Here is a 23,366-nt window from a genome sequence, read left to right as displayed (position 1 = left end):
AAAGAGTTCAGCTGCAAACAAATCACCCAGTAGAGAATTCAGATACTAACAAATCACCCTGTAGAGAGTTCAGCTAGAAACAAGTCATCCTGTAGAGAGATCAGCTAAAAGGATCAGAGTTCAGCTACATACAAATTGCCCTGCATAGTTTAACTGCAAACAAGTCATCCTGTAGAGAGATCAGCTGGAAGGATCACCCTATAGAGAGTTCAACTACAAACAAATCACCCTTTAGAGAAATAAACCAGACAAAGTAACCCTGTAGAGAGATCAGAAAGAAACAAACCACCCTGTGGAGAGTTCAGATACAAAGAAACCACCCTGTAGAGAGTTCAGCTACTGTGTAGACAAGTTACCCTGTAGGGAGATCGGCTAGAAGAAGGAAAGATCAACTAGAAACAAGTCACCCTGTAGAGAGATCAGCTAGAAACAGATCACCTTAGGGAGTTCATTTACAAGCAAATCACCCTGTAGAGAGTTCAGCTATATTTCAAGTCACTCAGTAGAGAGATCAGCTGCAAACAAATCACCCTGTAGAGAGATCAGCTACAGACAATTCACCCTGTAAAGAGATCACCCAGAAGAAGTTACCTTGTAGGGAGTTCATGCAAACTATGGAAAGAAATAGTTCAGCTAGAAGAAATCACCTTGTAGAGTTCAGCTACAAAGAAACCACCATGTAGAGAGTTCAGCTACAAACAAATCTCCCAGTAGAGAGTTCAGCTAGAAGAAGTTACCTTATAGAAAGTTCAGCTACAAAGAAACCATCATGTAGAGAGTTCAGCTGCAAACAAATCACTTGTAGAGAGTTCAGCTACAAACAAATCTCCCTGTAGAGAGATCAGCTAGAAGAAGTTTCCTTGTAGAGAGTTCAGCTACAAAGAAACCATTCTGTAAAGAGCTCAGCTGCAAACAAATCACCTGTACAGAATTCAGCTAAAAACAAATCACCCTGTAGAGAGATCAGCTAGAAGAAGTTATCTTGTAGATAGTTCAGCTACAAACAAATCACCCTGTAGAGAGATCAGCTAGAAGAAGTTACCTTGTAGAGGGTTCAGCTACAAAGAAACCATCATTTAGAGAGTTCAGCTTCAAACAAACCACCTGTAGAGAGTTCAGTTACAAGCAAATCTCCCTGTAGAGAGATCAGCTAGAAGAAGTTACCTTGTAGAGAGTTCAGCTACAAAGAAACCATTCTGTAAAGAGCTCAGCTGCAAACAAATCACCTGTACAGAATTCAGCTAAAAACAAATCACCCTGTAGAGAGATCAGCTAGAAGAAGTTATCTTGTAGATAGTTCAGCTACAAACAAATCACCCTGTAGAGAGATCAGCTAGAAGAAGTTACCTTGTAGAGGGTTCAGCTACAAAGAAACCATCATTTAGAGAGTTCAGCTTCAAACAAATCACCTGTAGAGAGTTCAGCTACAAGCAAATCTCCCTGTAGAGAGATCAGCTAGAAGAAGTCACCTTGTAGAAAGTTCAGTTACAAAGAAACCACCATGTAGAGAGTTCAGCTACAAACCAGTGACCTTGTAGAGACATCAGCTAGAAAAGTTACCTTGTAGAGAGTTCAGCTACAAAGAAACCATTCTGCAAAGAGCTCAGCTGCAACAAATCACCTGTACAGAATTCAGCTACAAACAAATCACCCTGTAGAAAGATCAGCTAGAAGAAATTACCTTGTAGATAGTTCAGCTACAAACAAATCACCCTGTAGAAAGATCAGTTAGAAGAAGTTACTTTGTAGAGAGTTCAGCTACAAAAAAACCACCATGTAGAGAGTTCAGCTGCAAAGAAATCACCCTGTAGAAAATTCAGCCACAAACAAATTACCCTGGAGAAAGATCAGTTAGAAGAAGTTACCTCGTAGAGAGTTCAGCTACAAAGAAACCATTCTGTAAAGAGCTCAGCTACAAACAGATCACCTGTACAGAATTCAGCTACAAACAAATCACCCTGTAGAGAGATCAGCTAGAAGAAGTTACCTTGTAGATCGTTCAGCTACAAACAATTCACCCTGTAGAGAGAGCATCTAGAAGAAGTCACCTTGTAGAGTGTTCAGTTACAAAGAAACCTCCATGGAGATTTCTGTAATCAATATAATTACGTATTAAATATATAATTTGTACTAGTACATCTACTTCATCTTTTCTTCTTCCTGTGGTAAAGAAAAAAAAGATAGGTTAAAGCCGTATACAAATACAAAAAGAAATGAAATCTAATCCAAAACAGCCAAGCTGTAAAAAAGGTGTGCGGCCCTCAAAAAGGCTAAGCGGCACAAAAATTCACCTGAATTGTCATTATTAAAATTTTTACCATTAACCTACCATCACAGCCATTTCTTGGCCGCCACCTTGGATTTCACATCTTTTTTCACCATAGCCTTTTTGAGGGCCGCACACCTTTTTTACAGCTTGGCTGTTTTGGATTAGACTTCATTTCTTTTTGTATTTGTATACGGCTTTAACCTAACTTTTTTTTCTTTACCACAGGAAGAAGAAAAGATGAAGTAGATGTACTAGTACAAATTATATATTTAATACATAATTATATTGATTACAGAAAGCGGCACAAAAATTCACCTGAATTGTCATTATTAAAATTTTTACCATTAACCTACCATCACAGCCATTTCTTGGCCGCCACCTTGGATTTCACATCTTTTTTCAACATAGCCTTTTTGAGGGCCGCACACCTTTTTTACAGCTTGGCTGTTTTGGATTAGATAATTCATACACAAATACTGACTGTATTTATTCTGTCTATGTCATGGTGTTGGAACTAATAGTCCAAAAATTCTACCTAGGCTCAAGCAAAAATAGAACACAGCCCTAAATAGTGAATAACATTAGAGTCATTTATAGATTTGAGGTTCGTTTTGTCTCGTTATAGGGAGTTTTTTAAATTAGTTGTTCCAATACTGAATAAATACGGGGTTAGAATATGTAGTATTGGAACACTGTTTTTGCTGTGTATGTATCTATATACAGTATGTTCAACTTACAGAAACCAAACTCTCACTACTGTAACTACATAAAGCTGTGTGGTGCATTTCATAATAATAAAATCTTATTAATCCATACATATTGATATTTTGCTATGACTGCATGTAGAATAGTTGGCCACCCACTGGGACTATCTCACGTGGATATTTGCGTGATTGGATAACTGAATTACTAAAAGACGATGATAAGCTGAGATCTGAAATGAAAAAACGATTTCCATTTCCAGTTTCACCCCCTCAGATTGAGTTTGACGTCAAAAAAAAGGAATTGAAGCAGAATACCGTTGATAATCACGGCAAAACTGAAGATGCAACTACAAGTGTGAGTGCAGCATTATATAATCAGCTGTAAATTTATGCTCAAGAAGAGATGTATGTATGTTTATTTGCAAGTTTAGTATAATACGTATATGTACCTACCTGCTTTTACGGTTTGTACACACTGTATGTAACTAGACACTGGGAATTAGCTAGTGGTATATCCAGAGGTTACAGGAGGTCCATGTAACACCATTTCAAAAGAGCTTTGCTATTTCTGATTAACATGTATATTTAAATTTTTTTTACTTGAAATTCAGATCATATTTTGAGGTATCCAGCACAAGGAAAATTAACAATTGTAGCAATCATACAATTAAAAAAGTAATAATCAAGGGAAGTCATCTCCACCTGCAGCTGTACTAGTGTACAGTCAGTCTTATAACAGTATAACAAGACTATGCAGGGAAATATAGTATCAGCAAGTGCAAGTGACTTCTTTGTTTTATTATATTTATCTCTATGATGCGAACTTGTTGTTTACTGTTTTGTAATGTAATTGTGACCCATGAACCCATACATACTGCATCAAAGGATAGAATGGCACCAGACATATGTGACTTGTTAGCTGAAGTCTCTAGGTTGACTTGTTGTGTAGCTGAACCCTCTATAAGGTGCCTTGTTTTGTAACCAAACTCTTTATACAGAATTACTTGTTTACGACTGAAATCTCTACAGGGTGTAGCTGAACTCTCTACATGGTAACTTGATTATAGCTGATTACTATGAGGTTGCTTGTAACTAGCTAAACTCTCAGTGTAAATTTTGGTATACTCTACAGGATGACTTGTTGTGGCATAACTCTCTAAGGTTGACTTTTTGTTAGTCGAATTCTCTAGTTTGACTTGTTATGGAGCTGAAGTATCTACAGGGTGGCTTGTTTGAGCTGAACTCTCTACAGGTGCCTTTTTTTGTAGCTGAACTCTATACAGGATGACTTCATTGTGGCTGAACTCTCTCTATGGTGACTTGTTTGTAACTGCAGGAACCTTGTTTGTAGCTGAACTCCTTTCGGGGTGACATCAGTGTATGTAGCTGAACTCTCTACTAGATGACTAGCTTGCTACTCACTGAATGCTCTAATAGGGGAACTACACTACTGTTTAATTGTAATAACTGTTTGGTACACTGTACAGTGGTTAAGATAAATGTCTTATATTCCAACTCCTAATACAAATCTATTGCATATACTGTTGCCAATGTTCATCAAGTCTTCGCTTCACTGAAAAAGAAAAAAAAAACATTGAGTGACTGTATTATGTCCTTTGGAAGGCTGTTACATAATTGTTAATAACTCTGAGAAAATTTCCTGGTGTTGAGATGACTATGCTGTTTGTATAGTTTAAATTCATTGTTTCTTTTAGACATACAAGGCAAAGAAGTTCCATCACACCTCAAACCATCTTACATACTATTATCATGTCCATTCTACATCTTCTATACAACAAACTTGATAGATTAAGAGTGTTATATGGGGCATCCTTGAGTTGCAAGACTAGTCATGTTACTCATCCCTGAACCTACTCTAACAGATGTACGTATATATATATATCACGCAACTGATAACGGTCCCAAATCATTGATGCATATTCTAGAAGAGGACAGATTAGATTAAACTGGTATACAATGTCCAAAGCATGTTAGAGCCAAGACATTCAAATTATCTCTTTAAAATTCCAGTAAGAATGTTAGCCTTATGAACAATATTCTAGATAAGTTCACAAATTATTAAATCAGATTTAAAGGAAAAACCCAGATCTTGTTGTCTATAATTATGTCTTTGTAATAGGAACAAAACTATCTTCAGCAGTTATTTATCTAATCAAAAGCAGCCAAACTGTAAAATAGTGTGCAGCTACTAGCTGATCTCTCTGCAGAGTGATTTGTTTGTAGCCAATCTCTCTACAAGGTGATTTGTTTGTAGCTGAACTCTCTACAGGGTGATTTGTTTCTAGCTGATCTCTCTACAGGGTGATTTGTTTCTAGCTGAACTCTCTATAAGGTGATTTGTTTGTAGCTGATCTCTCTGCAGGTTGATTTGTTTGTAGCTGAACTCTCTACAGGGTGATTTGCTTGTAGCTGAACTCCTTACATTGTGTCAAGTTTCTAGCTGATGTCTCTACAGGGTGAATTTTTTTGTAACTGAACTCTCTACAGGGTGATTTGTTTCTAGCTTATCTCTCTTCAGGGTGATTTTTTTGTAGCTGATCTCTCTACAGGGTGATTTGTTTGTAGCTGACCTCTCTTCAGGGTGATTTGTTTCTAGCTGATCGCTCTACAGGGTTATTTGCTTGTAGTTGAACTCCTTACATTGTGCCTAGTTTCTATCGGATCTCTCTACAGGGTGATTTGTTTGTAGCTGATCTCTCTACAAGTTGATTTGCGTGTAGCTGATCTCTCTGCAGGTTGATGTGTTTGTAGCCGATCTCTCTACAGGGTAATTTGTTTGTAACTGAACTCTCTATAAGGTGATTTGTTTGTCGCTGATCTCTCTGCAGGTTGATTTATTTTAGCTGAACTCTCTACAGGGTGATTTACTTGTAGCTGAACTCCTTACATTGTGTCTAGTTTCTAGCTGATGTCTCTACAAGGTGATTTTTTGTAGCTGAACTCTCTACTGGGTGATTTGTTTCTAGCTTATCTCCCTACAGGTTGATTTGTGTGTAACTGATCTCTCTAAAAGCTGATTTGTTTGTAGCTGATCTCTCTGCAGACTGATTTGTTTCTAGCTGATCTCTCTACAAGTTGATTTGTTTGTTGCTGATCACTCTAAAGGCTGATTTGTTTGTAGCTGAACTCTCTGCAAAGTGTTTTGTTTGTAGTTGACCTCTCCACAGGGTAATTTGTTTGTAGCTGAACTCTCTCCACAGTGACTTGTGTGTAGCTGAATTCTCTAGAGAGTGACTTAATTGTAGGTGAACTCTCTACAGGGTGCATGACTTGTTTATAGCTGAAATCTCTTCAGTGTGACTGTAATGTCCTGAATCTCTACAGTGATATATTTGTAGCTTAACTCTCCACAGGGTGACTTGCTTCTTGCTGAACTGTCTATAAGATTAACTGTTTGCAGCTGAACTCCCTACAGAATAACTTGCAATGTAATAGAATTCTATAGTGGAGTAAATAAATTAGCTGAATGCTCTATTAGGGTGATTGTTCTATTAGAGTATCTCGAACTCGAATTTGCCTACATAGCAATTTTCAACTCATTCCATGAAGCGGTTTACCCTGTAGGCGTGACAACAAATCGATCTTGTTTTATGCGAATAATTGGTCATAACTCCTGAACCATTCATCAGATTTGCACCAAATTTGATGATAGGATTCGCCTTTGGAGTCCCTTTCTGTATGTATAATTTCAAGGCGATCGGAGTACGCGTTTGCGTTTTATAGCAATTTTTTCAAGCATGCGAAAACACAAAGAAGAAAAAAAAATCGAAACTTTGGTAGCTCGTATCTTGGAAATGGCTGGAGCGATGTCCTTCAAATTTGGAATGTAGACTCCCCTGGCTGGCAGGTAACTCTGTAGCATAATTTGGTTCCAATCGGATAAGAGATCACCGAGACGCAACGGTGTGAAATGATGTTTTTTTTCTTCCTGTCAATATACTCATGGTGTGGCGCGCCGGCTTCTTGGGCCGCACGACATACCGTGTGTCTTGATATATATATATATCTAATCCAAAACAGCCAAGCTGTAAAAAAAGTTTGCGGCCCTTAAAAAGGCTATGGTGAAAAAAAATGTGAAATCCAAGGTGGCGGCCAAGAAATGGCTGTGATGGTAGGTTAATGGTAAAAATTTTAATAACGAAAATTCAGGTGAATTTGGTGCCGCTTGGTCTTGGCACAAAATTCACCTGAATTGCTTTATTAAAATTTTTACCATTAACCTACGTACCATCACAGCCATTTCTTGGCCGCCACCTTGGATTTCACATCTTTTTTCACCACAGCCTTTTAAAGGGCCGCACACTTTTTTTACAGCTTGGCTGTTTTGGATTAGATTTCATTTCTTTTTGTATTTGTATTTGTATACCCCAACTATGGCCGGCTTTGAGACTTTATAACCTATCTTCTTTTTCTTTATCACAGGAAGAAGAAAAGATGAAGAAGATGTACTTTAAATATTTTATCAGCAAATGCACAAATTATATATATAATACATATGTTGATTACAGAAATCTAGATGGTGGTTTCTTTGTAACTGAACACTCTACAAGGTGACTTCTTCTAGATGCTCTCTCTACAGGGTGAATTGTTTGTAGCTGAACGATCTACAAGGTAACTTCTTCTAGCTGATCTCTCTACAGGGTGATTTGTTTGTAGCTGAATTCTGTACAGGTGATCTGTTTGTAGCTGAGCTCTTTACAGAATGGTTTCTTTGTAGCTGAACTCTCTACGAGGTAACTTCTTCTAACTGATCTTTCTCCAGGGTAATTTGTTTGTGGCTGAATTTTCTACAGGGTGATTTCTTTGCAGCTGAACTCTCTACATGGTGGTTTTTTTGTAGCTGAACTCTCTACAAAGTAACTTCTTCTAACTGATCTTTCTACAGGGTGATTTGTTTGTAGCTGAACTATCTACAAGGTAATTTCTTCTAGCTGATCTTTCTACAGGGTGATTTGTTTGTAGCTGAATTCTGTACAGGTGATTTGTTGCAGCTGAACTCTCTACATGGTAGTTTCTTTGTAGCTGAACTCTCTACAAGGTAACTTGTTTTTAGCTGAACTCTCTACAGGGTGATTTGTTTGTAGTTGAACTCTCTACAAGGTAACTTCTTCTAGCTAATCTTTCTACAGGGTGATTTGTTTGTAGCTGAATTCTCTGCAGGGCGATTTGTTTGTAGCTGAACTCTCTACATGGTAGTTTCTTTGTAGCTGAACTCTCTACAATGTAACTTCTTCTAGCTGGACTCTCTACGGGTGGCCTGTTTCTAGCTGATCTCTCTACAGGGTGACTTGTTTCTAGCTGAACTCTCTATAAGGTAACTTCTTCTAGCTGATCTTTCTACAGGGTGATTTGTGTGTAGCTAAATACTCTACAGGGCGATTTGTTTGCAGCTGAACTCTCTACATGGTAGTTTCTTTGTAGCTGAACTCTGTACAATGTAACTTCTTCTAGCTGAACTCTCTACAGGATGACTTGTTTCTAGCTGATCTCTCTACTGGTGACTTTTTTCTAGCTAAACTCTCTACAGGGTGATTTGTTTGTAGCTGAACTCTCTACAAGGTAACTTCTTCTAGCTGACCTTTCTACAGGATGATTTGTTTGTAGGTGAATTCTCTACAGGGCAATTTGTTTGCAGCTGAACTCTCTACATGGTAGTTTCTTTGGAGCTGAATTCTCTACAATGTAACTTCTTCTAGCTGAACTCTCTACAAAATGACTTGTTTGTAGCTGAACTTTCTACAGGGTGATTTGTTTGTAGTTGAACTCTCTACAAGGTAACTTCTTCTAGCTGATCTTTCTACAGGGTGATTTGTTTGTAGCTGAATTCTCTACAGGACGATTTAATTGCAGCTAAACTGCTGAACTCTCTACAATGTAACTTCTTCTAGCTGAACTCTCTACGGGTGGCTTGTTTCTAGCTGATCTCTCTACAGGGTGACTTGTTTGTAGCTGAACTCTCTACAGGGTGATTTGTTTGTAGCTGAACTCTCTACAAGGTAACTTCTTCTAGCTGATCTTTCTACAGGGTGATTTGTTTGTAGCTGAATTCTCTACAGGGTGATTTATTTGCAGCTAAACTGCTGAACTCTCTACAATGTAACTTCTTCTAGCTGAACTCTCTACGGGTGGCTTGTTTCTAACTGATCTCTCTACAGGGTGACTTGTTTCTAGCTGAACTCTCCACAGGGTGATTTGTTTGTAGCTGAACTCTGTACAAGGTAACTTCTTCTAGCTGATCTTTCTACAGGGTGATTTGTTTGTAGCTGAATTCTCTACAGGGCAATTTGTTTGAAGCTGAACTCTCTACATGATAGTTTCTTTGTAGCTGAACTCTGTACAATGTAACTTCTTCTAGCTGAACTCTCTACAGGATGACTTGTTTCTAGCTGATCTCTCTACTGGTGACTTTTTTCTAGCTGAACTCTCTACAGGGTGATTTGTTTGTAGCTGAACTCTCTATAAGGTAACTTCTTCTAGCTGGCCTTTCTACAGGATGATTTGTTTGTAGGTGAATGCTCTACAGGGCAATTTGTTTGCAGCTGAACTCTCTACATGGTAGTTTCTTTGGAGCTGAATTCTCTACAATGTAACTTCTTCTAGCTTAACTCTCTACAAAGTGACTTGTTTGTAGCTGAACTCTCTACAGGGTGATTTGTTTGTAGTTGAACTCTCTACAAGATAACTTCTTCTAGCTAATTTTTCTACAGGGTGGTTTGTTTGTAGCTGAATTCTCTGCAGGGCGATTTGTTTGCAGCTGAACTCTCTACATGGTAGTTTCTTTGGAGCTGAACTCTCTACAATGTAATTTCTTCTAGCTGAACTCTCTATGGGTGGCTTGTTTCTAGCTGATCTCTCTACATAGTGACTTGTTTCTAGTTTAACTCTCTACAGGGTGACTTATTTGTAGCTGAATCTCTCTACAAGGTAACTTCTTCTAGCTGATCTTTCTACAGGGTGATTTGTTTGTAGCTGAATTCTCTGCAGGGCGATTTGTTTGTAGCTGAACTCTCTACATGGTAGTTCTTTGTAGCTGAACTCTCTACAATGTAACTTCTTCTAGCTGGACTCTCTACGGGTGGCCTGTTTCTAGCTGATCTCTCTACATGGTGACTTGTTTCTAGCTGAACTCTCTACAAGGTAACTTCTTCTAGCTGATCTTTCTACAGGGTGATTTGTGTGTAGCTAAATACTCTACAGGGCGATTTGTTTGCAGCTGAACTCTCTACATGGTAGTTTCTTTGTAGCTGAACTTTCTACAATGTAATTTCTTCTAGCTAAACTCTCTACAGGATGACTTGTTTCTAGCTGATCTCTGTACAGGGTGACTTGTTCCTAGCTGAACTCTCTACAGGTGATTTGTTTGCAGCTGAACTTTCTTACATGGTGGTTTCTTTGTAGCTGAACTCTCTACAAAGTGACTTCTTCTAGCTGAACAATCTACAGGATGACTTGTTTCTAACTGAACTCTCTACAGTGTGATCTGTTCATAGCGGAACTTTCTACTGGGTGATTTGTTTGCAGCTAAACTCTTTGCATGATTGTTTCTTTGTAACTGAACTCTGTACAAGGTAACTTCTTCTAGCTGATCTCTCTACAGGGTAATTTGTTTGTAGCTGAATTCTCTACAGGGTGATTTATTTGAGCTGAACTCTCTACATGATGGCTTCTTTGTAGCTGAACCCTCTATAAGGTACCTTCTTCTAGCTGATCTGACTACAGGGTGACTTGTTTGTAGCTGAATTCTCTACAGAATAACTTGCAATGTAATATTACTGAGTAAATTATAAATGCAGCCGAATGCTTTATTAGGGTGACTGTTCTATTAGAGTATCTTGTTATGGAATATGCCAGTCCAGTTTGGCATCCTCATACTGCTAAAAACATCAATGCTCTGGAATCTGTTCAGCGTAGAGCTGCCCGTTGGGTTTCCAATAGTAGGTGGATTCCTTCATCTCACTGTTGGAGTAAGTCTTCTGACGAATGCATCCAAGCATTAAAGTGGCCTACCATTCAACAGCGTCACAACTACTTTACTATTTGTTGCATTCATGATAGTCTCTACCACAGGAATTCCTTACCATTTAGTGAACATTTTCAGTTGTCCCAAGCTCCCACAAGGTGTCACCCTCTATCTCTCCGGCCTGTGATATCGTCTATCAATTCGTTTCGTTACTCTTTCTTTGTGAACAGCCCATTTCTGTGGAATACCATATCCCATACCATCCTGCGAATTAAACAGCCACCCTTGTTCCGTTTAGCCCTCCGTCGTTTTCTTTTTTGAATCTTCTGTATACTTAATGTTCTTGTTTTGTTAGTATTTATTTTTGTTCTTGTAGTAGTTTTGTTTTACAGGTGTATTTGCTTATGTCATTGTTTTTGTAATTTCTGGTGTGTATGTGCTTTTTGTGGGAAGTACGCCTACAGGCTTGTCCTTTTGTACAACCCGGTCTTTTGACAAAATTGATAATAACGTAACATAACATAACATCTCGATCTCGCATTTGCTGCACGTAGTTGCCTTTCGAATCATAACTCAGTGATTTGTAATCCGATTCTTCTGTACTACTGCAAGGACTTTCTATGATGATTATTCCAGCTACATACTGATTTTCAGCTCGTTGGTCTAAGCGGTTTGCCTGGTAGACACGAAAAATAATAGTTTTTTTATTCATAAAAATCGATCGCATAATTTTGACACAGGTTGGGTTTTATGTCATATCTCCATGGTCTTTATCCCGATTCCTTTCAAACCACAAAAAGGTACTCCTACGATGGTTGCTCCATCTACATATCAATTTTCAACCGATTCCTCCAAGGGGTTTACCCTGTAGGTGTGACAGACCTTCGACCTTATTTTACGCAAGTAATCGGTCATAACTCCGTGGATGTTTATCGGATTCCTACCAAAGTTGGTACGGAGATCCGCCATACTGAGCCCTTTAAGTGTGCCAAATTTCAGCCCAATCCGAGCACGCATTCGTGTTTTATGGCGAATTGTGCGAAGTGTGCGAAATGAAGATGAAGAAGAAAAAAACGAAGAAATTGAAATGAAATTTTGTTCGCTCGTATCTCGGAAATGGCTGGAGCGATTTTCTTCAAATTTGGTATGTAGACTCCCCTAACTGGGGGGCACGTCTCTAGAAAATTTGGTTCCAATCGGATTAGGGATCACAGAGCTACATAGGTGTGAAAATTGCGTTTTCTTTCTTCCTGTTAATATACTCACTGTGTGGCGCGCCGACTTCTTGGGCCGCACGACACACTACCGTGTGTCTTGATATATATATAAATTGAGTGGCAAACAAGATTGTAGATAAAGAGTATAATTGCATGAACAGTTTGAATTTATATGAATTTGCTGTTGGGTGAGATATGGAGCCATCACAGATTTGACATTTGGTGTCCTCTACAGTTCATTTTATGCCCCAAAATGGTGACCTTTGTCTATATATATCACTCATACAACAATCAATTTGTTTAAATTAGGCGCCAAATTGAAGGTCATTATCAAAGAAACAAGTTGATACTTGTTGCAAGTTCATAGCATATTCCATTTCAAAGTTATGGTACTTTTTCACAATACAATTCATGTAGGTAGGGACTGTGTGCAAAGTTTCATACTTTTGCACAAAGTGCACAATTTGCTCATTTTTGCTAGCTATACTGCTCTACTAATACAGACTTTTATAATTGTCTTTAAGCTTCCTTATATCAGTTAATCACTACAGTTTGGCCATAACAGCATTTTGTTTTGAGGTTGTCTAGCTGCAAAATGTGTTAGTAAGCTAGAAGGCTGGTGGAAAGCTTTCTTTTAAGCTCATGAAAGTAGATACGTGATTGAATTAGGTTGACTTAACAGCATACTTGGGTAAAGCAAAACAAGCTTTACTTGAAAGGTAAGGTACTGTACAAGAATAAAATAAGAATGATATTAGTACTGTAAGCTTTTGGGATGTGCTTAAAGGAATATTTGATTTTTGTGTCAGGCCTACAAGCAAATTGCAAAACAGAGACATACATGTATGACCTATAGAATGTTGTTGTTACATGTATGTATAGTGTATACAGCAACTGTTACACAGGATAAATATGTGACCGGATTTGCGAAAAGGTACCTTTTCCACACACAAAATTTGACCCATTTTTTGAACTTTAAAGCTTCATAACTTTTTGATCATGGCATATAATTGCTTAAAAATGTCAGTGAATGTAGCTACAGTATCTGGCTACATTTTGATACTTAGAGCAAGCTAATCAGTAAAAGGAGTCAAGTGTTACATCATTTTATTAGCTGGTATGTCAAATGTGTGGAAAAGGTACCTTTTTGCAAATCCGGTCACATATGCATTTATTACAGGTTTTGGCAATTGAATTTGTTGCTTTGGCAATTGAATTCATCACTTTGGCAATTGAATTCGTCACATTGGCACAAGAGTTCATCATACAGTACTTAAATGATCTTCAAGAAAGCAACCACTCATCATAGTTATGAAGTGACTCATTTTTGCCATGGAGAGTTATGCTTGAGACACTAGAAAGTAATTGAAGCTTTTTGTACAGGAAGCTGATAACTGTCAGGCAAGTTAATTAGCTTGTTCGTGGATGACCACTCCCATTGATAATGGCATAGTACAGTTGCAAATGTTGCTGAAGAAGTTGTAGTGGAAGAATTATCATCTTATAAAGAGTTGTTTACAACAATTTTACCTGAGCAAGATCTTGTAGCAACTGCTTCATCTTGTTTTCATGTTTTCTCCAGCTGCCAATCTTGTTACGGATAAATTGAATTGTCAAAGCAATGAATTCAATTGCCAAAGCACGAATTCATTTTCCAACGGGTTGAATTCAATTTCAAAAGCAATGGATTCAATTGCCAAAACCTGTAAATATAATATTAAAACATACAGTGGGCTTACCACTCTTTATGTGTGTACATATATTAGTTATCACATTATGATGAACCAAGATATCCAAATAAAGTTTCACATGACCAACTGAGGTAAAATAAATGTTGTTACCTAAATTATTTTTGTGTGATATTATGCAGGCCATATAGCTCTGCTGCTACCGTATCCACATTTAACCATTCAAATAAGGATGCAGATTTGTCAACTAAATCATTAACTGTCTATTATCATTCTCACCAAATTAAGTGTTTAGCACCTGAACCTCCCAGAGTAAAGACTCAGGAACATCAGGGTTGGGTAAGAGTGTATTAATTTTGCTTTAATTTATTATCCTTATGCATTAGTATTCTAATGATGGATTTGATGGTGGTACAGAAACCAACACCTTTTCAAACTGGACATTAAACAGTTCAAATAAAATGCAAGAAACCAACGGTAGAGGAAACGAAGATCCAAATGACCATTTTGTGGAAAATGTAAGTTGCATTTATGTAATTTAACTACTGTTTCTCACTTGAACCATGCACAGAGCTCGAGTGATAGGTACAGTATTATTTTATTACTAAACTTGAGTGCTATAATATGTCTGCGAAACCAGTCTTTCCAATAACCACTCTTATAGCCTTTCCAATAATTGGAGTTCATTAGAGCATAACTTTGCAGCTTGAAACTTATACCAAAATGTGCTATGCTAATAGAGATGCGTCTATTATGCCGGCATAATTTCTGGAATAATAGGTAGTTGAAAGAATTGGGAAATATTCCAGATTAATTGGATGAATTTTAAGAATACATGGTGCAAAACTATACATTTTCCTTGTAGTATGATGCAAGGGAATTCACCATTGAAACAGTACAAGCATAAAGGCAGTTGAAAAACGTGAGATACTCTAATAGAGCATTCACTTACTCTAATAGAGCAGTCAACTTTGAGCCCATAATTATGTCACTTATATAAAACCATACTTAATATGCTTATACATAGCTGGCACAAATTTTAGGAATAATTTTGGGAATAATAGGTAGATAGGGGATAATTTTGAGAATAATAGCTAGATGAATAAAAAAGATTTGCCAGAAAGAAAGTTGTTGGAGCATAACAGACTTACAACCTGACTGGTATTAGGATTGTGGAAGTTACTTATTATGTGCATTTATGCAATCAGGTGACAGATGGTAATTTGGTGTTACAAATTGATACAGTCACCCAATGAAAGTTAGTCTGTAAACTTTTGCTTGTTGCTAGGGAAAAAAACTACATCACATCCATTTTTTTGTATTTCAAGTTTGAAAAAAGGCCTTTTGGGGCTTGATTATACCAACAAATACTGCCAAGGCATGGTGAAGGGATTTCAAATTGATTTTTGCACTTTCATATATTTTTGTGGGAAAAAGCAAACTTTCATATCCCCACTATACAGACTATACAGTATTATTACTGTGTGACTGGTATCTTAAAGCCTTTCCAAATACTATACCTTCAAAATTAACCTTGCTCATCATTACTGTTACTGTCACGTTGTGATTGTTTAGCACTTTACCAGAATCACTAAACCTCAATATTCCTTAGGCAATAGAGGACCTAAACTTGTGAATTTAACATTTTCAGCTGGTGTAGTGAGCCCTGTGCACAGGAGACTGATCCATAGAGGATAGCCACACTGTGAAACCTGCTAAGTTGCATTATACTGTATCTTCATTAGTAGATGGTATGATAAATGGCACTAAAACACATGAAACACAACTATGATTGTAGTGCTGATGAAGCACAACAGGCAAAGTGAACCCACATCTCCTCCTTGCGATCCACGTTCACGTGTGTAGGTTGTCTTACAAAGACAGCAATTGCTTTATCATGAGATGCATTGACTATCAAATTTGTTAGACAATCATGGGCCCTATTATTGTTTAGCCCCAACTGCCCCACACAGTCCCTCACTTATCTTCCCTAATAATTATATTATATGTTATATTTCCCAGATTGTGAATTGCTCCAACCACAACTATCACCATTAATTAGGCACGCGTCTGTTATACCAGCATAATTTCAAGGATAATAGGTAGTGGAATAATCGGATGAATTCTAGGAATAATTGGTATAAGTTTTTCTTGTAGTGTAATGCAGAAATCATTTGTATACAACTCTGAAACAGTGCAAGCATAAAATCGGTTGAAAAGATCGAGATACTCTAATAGAACAGTCACTTACTCTAATAGAGCAGTCATACTTGAGTCCATAATTCTAATATAGCAGTCACTTGTGTAGAAACTCTAACAAATTACTTATTTTTGCACAAATTCCAGGAATAATTTTGGGAATAATAGGTGAATAAAAAGAATTGCCAGAAAGAATAATCGAAAGATTTTGGAGCATAATAGACTTAAGCCTACCACTAATGTAAACTGTCCTTTGCTTATAATGTTGTCCATTACAGGTGCAGGCTCTAGTTCATCTGATTTACTTCAGCAGGAGTATAGATATATAGTTTTCAGAATTACCTAAGCGCAAGGTCTAACTGTACCCATGCAAGCTACTTAGTGCGAAAGGTGAACATCCATAGACTACTTATAAAAAATTGCTTTAAAATAAAATAATTATACATTTTTAAGTGCATCCATCTACCTATGTAGCTAGGTATTAAATCGCTATTTTTGGAGCTTGCTGGACTAAAATGTTACCATTACTGCACAAACAATATAGAAGCTAAAAGTTAACAGAGACGGACTGACTTATTACTGTTCCAACCCAATATTGACTTCATGTTTTTCACTCCTCCCTACTTGTATAGAGTTCTTTAGTCATGCTTCATGTCCATCACTCAGAGAGCTTGAATAAAACAATAATCCTCCTTAGTCTTGCCACACACAAGACTACCTACTCCCACCATGTTCAACCCTGGCCTGGCAAGCAAGAGTAGAAATTGGTTTTCACTTTTTTCATCAGTGTACCATTAGATGACTAATCAAAAAAATTAGTCCATTGTACAGGGAGCCCAGTTAGATTTTATATGATGACAAAAGTTCCTCAATATCCATTACATACTTTTAGCAGCCATTAGATGATGCCTCACAGCTGAAAGGATGGAGTGCCTTCTAAAGTGGCCACTGCTTTTAACCCAGTTTGGTCGCAACCTCAATCTGCCATATTCATTGCATATAGTAAGTTCCCCTTGCTGATCACTCCTAGGGTTGCCTCAGAAGAATGTGTTTGGTTGTGATAAATCAACAGAAAGATACACTAGTGTGCCTGCTTACCTACATATGTGACCGGATGTCATATAACAAGGCAGGTATGTTCAACAGCCAATTTTGGTAGGATTTGATAAACTTGCTTTTTGCCAGTTTTGGCAACATTCGGTATCATATTTTTGCCAATTGTGGCAAAATTAGGCTTATCCCAGATGTTAGTAAAGTCCATATTTTGCCAAATGTAGATCCAACATGTTGCCATTTTTGTCAATCTATTGGGTTCCATATTTTGCAGCTTTTGGGTTATTGCCAAAGTTGAAACACCCTTAAAAGAAATCTGGCAATGTAAAAAATTTATTTTACCACTGTTGGCAATTTACAAAATGCAACTTCAAAGTTGTGACAACAACAGAATTAATGTAACAGTTACCAAGCTTCCAAAACAGGTTCTTTTAAGACCACATTTGGCAGGATCTTTTTGTCAAATTTGGCAATAATTCATATCCCCCATTATTGCCAACATTGGCATTATGTGGGATTTGAATTATTGCAAAAATAGAGCAACATATTTTCCTTGGCAAGCTAAGGAGGGTATACACAGCTTTGTCATGGAACCAGTAAGTCATTCAATTTCTCTCACAAGCATCTTAACAGTTATTCCAAAATTGGAAAGTATCGGGTTTTACTTATATAGTGGTGTGTGTAACCATTGATTGTGGGTTTGAGTTTCCATTTTAGGAAAGAAATAAGATGTTTATAATTATTGTTTTTATTGCCAAGTTTGGCATGCCTACTTCATGCCAATAATGGAATCTTGGAAATCCTAACTTGCCAATTTTGGAAAATCAAACCTGCCAATTTTGGAAAATCAAACTTGCCAATTTTGGAAATTATAAACTTACCAACATTGGATATTATGAAACTTGCCAATTTTGGTAATTACAGAACTTGCCCATTTGGAAATTTTGTAAACTTACCAACTTTAGACTTATAATCTTTCCAATTTTGGTAGCTATAAAAGCTTCCAGTTTTGAAACCCCAAACTGAAATTCAATTCCATAATTAAAATATACTTTTGCAACTATAAAAGGTCATGGAATTTATGCCACTTTTGGAAATAACATAAAGCTGCTAGTGATATGTTTTTGAAGCAGTTCTAAAAGTTGCCAGTTTTTGCAGCTTTTGAAGTTTCCAGTTTTATTTACTAACTATCACTGAGTGGGTGTATATATTTCTGATACCCCATTTGGGCAGCTTTTTTCGAGCAGGTAATAATATCACAGGTGGTAGTAATAGGGTGGGAGGGTGGAGGGTGGTGGGTGGTGGGTGGTGGGTGGGCGGGCTTACTGGGGTATAAAATGAAGTAAGTAGACAATTGGAATCCAGAGGCCAAGTTTGGGCTCTCCATGGACCTCCATGGCCCTCAAATCACTCCAAATTTACTGAGAACACTATTAGCAAGCTCTCTGTGAAGTCCCAGCTCACTACACACCATTATCACAAAGCCATGGCCATTTGTGACTGGGCCTGCGAAAACAGGGCATGTGGGCACAAACTACACCCCATCACTCTACAGGTGATATCTTAGTACTGGAAAAGTATATTTCCATTCTGTAACTTGCATCATGATGCCAATTAAATGCTTACTACGAGCTGAAAATTGCAATGCCATAGCATAATGGTACAAAAAGTTATGAGTGATGAAAGTGTGAAAAAGTAGGCAAAAATCATGTGCCCACATGCCCTATTATCGCAGGCCCGGTCACATTTAATGGCACCAATCTCCCACTCATGGCTTTGACAGGGTCAGAAGAAAGCTACAGAAACCAGACTTGCCAGTCCTGAAGGAAGTACAGTGTGGAATATGATAATGTATTAGACCAGCAATCCATTTCTGGTAAAAACATAAGTTTGATTTTGTGTGTGTGGAAGCCTTGTTTTCCACGAGGCATGTTCCTGAACCATCTTTGGCAGGTTTTGATAAACCTATTTTTTGCCATTTTTGGTAACCTTTAAAGCTGCCAAAACTAGCAACTTCAAAAGCTGCCAGATGAACAATTGGTGCAAATTTTGTTTACACAGCTGCAGGCACTGGGAAGTTATTACACAATGATTACTCATTAAAATCACCGTATCTCCTAACAAAGCTTTGTGCATTGAAGCCTGGTTTTGTAAAATTCAGTCACATATCATTGTAGTCACATTTATCCCTCCTTAATACCTTATCACATCTCTAGTTATCAGTAAGAAGTGCCACAATGTCTCCATTATTGTGCAATCAGGGCATTAGTGCAAAGGCAACATTGACAATGAACTCTCCATCAGTATCACTGCATGCAGGCTTAAGTAACCAACATCCTCCCACTCCTTAAGAAACATCTCTTTGGAACAGTCTCTACTCTTGATTTCATTACTTTGTTTTATGTGGGTGAGTTCACATGTATAATTATGTTCATAACCACAGACCAGCCAAAAGTTTCTTTTCATTGAATGCCACATCTTGTACAGAACATCAACAGGCATGTTGATTCACTTACCAAAGCATTACAGATCCAGCTTTGGCAAATGTCATGTCTTGTGAGAAACACATAAACAGACTTTACAAATGGTACATTAACAAGTACAGTTATTACCCAATATCAATCGTATAATATATGGGTCATTCCGTGTCAAATCAACAAGGAATTTAGGGTCACCTCTCGGATTTTGATGAAACTTGGTGTGTTTGTAGTACCTGTGGTGCTTATCACTCATGCAAAGTTTTAGCTCCATACATTCCATAGTTTCTGATTTATGACCACAAATATTTTGAATATTTCATGAAAATTTGGTCCATCTCTAGTTACAAAATCAACTGCAACTTTGTACTGTGTAAATATTTTTAAACACAATTTTCAGTGATGGAAGACTGTTGATAGACCTTTCTAGTGATCCCTAAATTATGGGATATCTACTTAACTATGGTTCAAAAGTGCTTCATTGAAAACTTTAATCCTTTATATTTTAAAAATGCTGCATGAAATTTTTCGAATTCTTTCGTGAATAATGATTGGGTCATAGTCTATGTTTGATAAAATTTTTGTGGTGGGACCACAATGGGCTCAAGAGATATAATGAATTATGTTGTGGTATGTGGTGGAATTTTCAGTCTATTATTGCTGTATTGGAGTGTACACCTCCAATAACCACTCGCAACAAGGCCATGCCAAGTTTGTCTTAAAGAATGAAGGTGTCTAGGTGCATTGCAACCTGTGTTAATGACCACCTGTATTGAAAGACCATCTATGTGCTGCAGTTAAGTTATACTTTAATTGGATATTAATGTATAGCACCAAAGCATCAACCCTTTCTAGCAAATCCAAAAATGGTCCTTATTAGACAGGTTGACTATAAATGAGATCATCATGCATCCATAAACACATTAATGTTGTACCATCTCTTCAGTTATACCTTATTTATTAAGTAAAATCTCACCGTAGTGCACTCATATACATATCCCCACTCTACACTATTCAAGTTACGTACATGGCTGCATAGGTACTCCTCAAAAAGGATACCTGGGTACCTTAATAGCCTCATGATCTTACTTTATAATTGTACATACATTTTGGACCCAAGACAAGTCTGTGGTTTCTCAAAAATGAACACTTCATCAATGGTCCAGGGGATAGAATAGTTACACTATATACGGTAGATGCATTACTTGTACATACTGTACTTACTGTTTGCTGACTCTACAGCTATTACTAAAGGTAGTCCTTGCTGCTACGTATATTGCTACTGCTGCAGCTATTACTATAGCTACTGTTTACTGCTATTACTAGCTGGTGCTTGCTACTGCTGCTATTACTAGCTACATGCTTACTGCTACTACTGCTATTCTATAACTACTGCTTGTACTGCTGCTATATGGTGTAGCGCAGAAAGTACTGTATATAGGCATTCTTTGGAACCACAAAAGACACATCCCACCAATGAGTTGGTTGCTGTGTGTACGATGGTTGCCAGCTCTGCTTCTTTGGCAACTGTGGTCTGGGAAGTGAGCCAGGCAGACCAAAGTACAGGTTTTGACAATTTAAATATATATATATATTTGGCTGCCTATAAGTATTTTCTTCTTGTTTTTTTTTGTAATGCTGTATTTAATGTTGAATGTAGTGAGACTATCCATAAAAGTGATTTTCATTGTGTATGATATTTCTATGTTGTTTTTTAGGCACGGCAATTTTAGTGGCAGCCATAACTTTAGGTGGAGCCTTTCTAGCCTTACATAAACTTTATTTGTATCATACAGTGTGGTAGTACTGTATAATTAGGGATCATGGATGTTTGCACTTTCTCACAAAACTATTGACTAGAAACTAGCCTCACAATACCTTCATATTGGTTAGGTATAACCAAATCTAAAAGTGCATAGTACGAGACAGAGTGCCTCCCAGGGGCGGATCTAGGGGGGGGGGGGGGGGGGGGCTTTGGGGCTGAAGCCCCCCCCCCCTCTTCACTTTTAGGCTTTACTTGATCAATATGCTGACTATTATAATGAAATTTTGTCTTAGCATATATGATCACTAATAATACAAATACTCATAAAACCACCTTATAAGCATTTTCTCAAGGTATTATCAGTGGATTTATGCTAAAGTTTATGCAACAAGGACCCGGATCAGCATTGGAAGTGTACAAGATCGAGATACTCTAATAAAGCAGTCAGCTAACTACTCTAATAGAACATTCACTGGAAGCATATAGTTGGTCCTGTTAAGGAATTTTTCCAAATCCGCCTGCACCTATACATACAATGAAGTGCATTGGTCTGTTTAAAGGGCTTCATTCATCTACTTGTGTAGTTAATATGTATGGCAATACTTAATTCAGGTACACAATTTCCATTGAAAATGCTCTCAGATTCAATCTTGTATTGTTCAAATTTCAAAATTTTCCACTTTCAACATTATTGTTCTAACGTGCATCTATTCAGTGTTGTGCAATTGTGAGAGGGGTGCATCATGTACTTGGTTGTCTGTACCTACCCAAACTTTTCCATTAACAAAATGCTTCAGAGAGCCATACCTATAATCTAAAGGCAGTATATAAAATATCTACAGGCAGAAAATATTATGAATTTTATGTGGAAATGTCACCAAATTGCAGTATTTTAGCATCTATTTTTCAAAACTTTCCTGGGGGGCATGCCCCCAGACCCCCCTAGTTCCAGCATGCTTCGCACACCTCTACCCAAGAGATTAGTACCTTGAATTAGCCCCCCCCCCCCCCCCCTTTTATAAATCCTAGATCCGCCCCTGCCTCCAATTGGTTGCTTTGAATTTTTTATTTTATTATTGGAATTTTCTACTGGCTAACTTACTGACTAATTTACTAATGCCTTCAGACAAGTTTAACTCAATAACAGCTAAGGCTATATACAGGCTTGACTTTTCACTGTTAAATGTTGCTACACCACAGCAGATTCTTCTTGGCATATCACAGTGCATACAATGCATGTTATCATGGTTAGGTCCCATTTGAGTTGAATTATGCAGAAGTGTTTCTTGTATTGTTCTTTATTTGTGATGCTGCGTAATTGGCTGGACATAGCTGAAAATGAAGTGTGGTGGCCACTTCATAATCACGTTCAAGTAGTTGATAGTTGGGGGACATGTTCAGATGAAAACATCAAGTATGACATCACCCTTTCTTTTGTTGTGGTATATGTTAAATAAGTTGAAGTAAAAATTGGAAGTTTTGATCAGTGATCATAGAAATAAAAAGTTGTTGCCTACACCTGATGATATAGTGTAGTAAATGTCCACTAGTGTATCTTCAGGTGTGGGAAATCTCCTTATTTCACTACATTTATTTCAATCTTCGATTTCCTAATCAAACTCAAAGTTTCAAGCTTTTCGATGGTATGATAGCCATAGTAACCACAGTATAATGCTAACTATTTACTTGATCCAAACTATGGTATAATATATATTTTTAATGATGATCACATTTTATTTGCAGACTGGTGAAGTGGATCATGGCAATGACTAAAAGTTCTGATTGGTTATCAAGTTGACTTTGCTGCTACTTTATTATTAGTTTTTTAGTTTAGTTTTGGACCAGCATAGCTAATCTTGACTTTAGGTTTTGAATAGGATATTGCTATATATTATTGACTTAGTTTGGGAAAACTGATCTTACTGCTTATTTAAAAGTATCAAGAAAAGCCAGTTTTAAGTATGTATTTAGTATATTACATGTAGCTCACAATGCATATGGTTGAAGCTACAT

General features: G+C 37.4%; 1 protein-coding gene across 1 annotated transcript in view; it reads left to right on the top strand.

Moving 5' to 3' along the window:
* The window catches only part of LOC136253436 (mucolipin-3-like), a 169,558-nt gene extending 146,243 nt beyond the window's left edge, over positions 1–23,315 (top strand). Inside the window, exons 10-14 of the mRNA XM_066046109.1 lie at positions 3,116–3,328; positions 13,938–13,993; positions 14,042–14,198; positions 14,246–14,377; positions 23,097–23,315. Of these exons, the coding sequence (XP_065902181.1) occupies positions 3,116–3,328; positions 13,938–13,993; positions 14,042–14,198; positions 14,246–14,377; positions 23,097–23,126 (588 nt within the window). The 3' untranslated portion in view covers positions 23,127–23,315. The remainder of the gene's footprint in view (positions 1–3,115; positions 3,329–13,937; positions 13,994–14,041; positions 14,199–14,245; positions 14,378–23,096) is intronic.
* Positions 23,316–23,366: the final 51 nt, after the last annotated feature.

This window comes from Dysidea avara, chromosome 4 (assembly GCF_963678975.1).
Source record: "Dysidea avara chromosome 4, odDysAvar1.4, whole genome shotgun sequence".
Lineage (NCBI taxonomy): Eukaryota > Metazoa > Porifera > Demospongiae > Dictyoceratida > Dysideidae > Dysidea > Dysidea avara.
The sequence above is the reverse complement of the archived record's forward strand: the minus strand, read 5'-3'. Positions and strand labels throughout refer to the sequence as shown.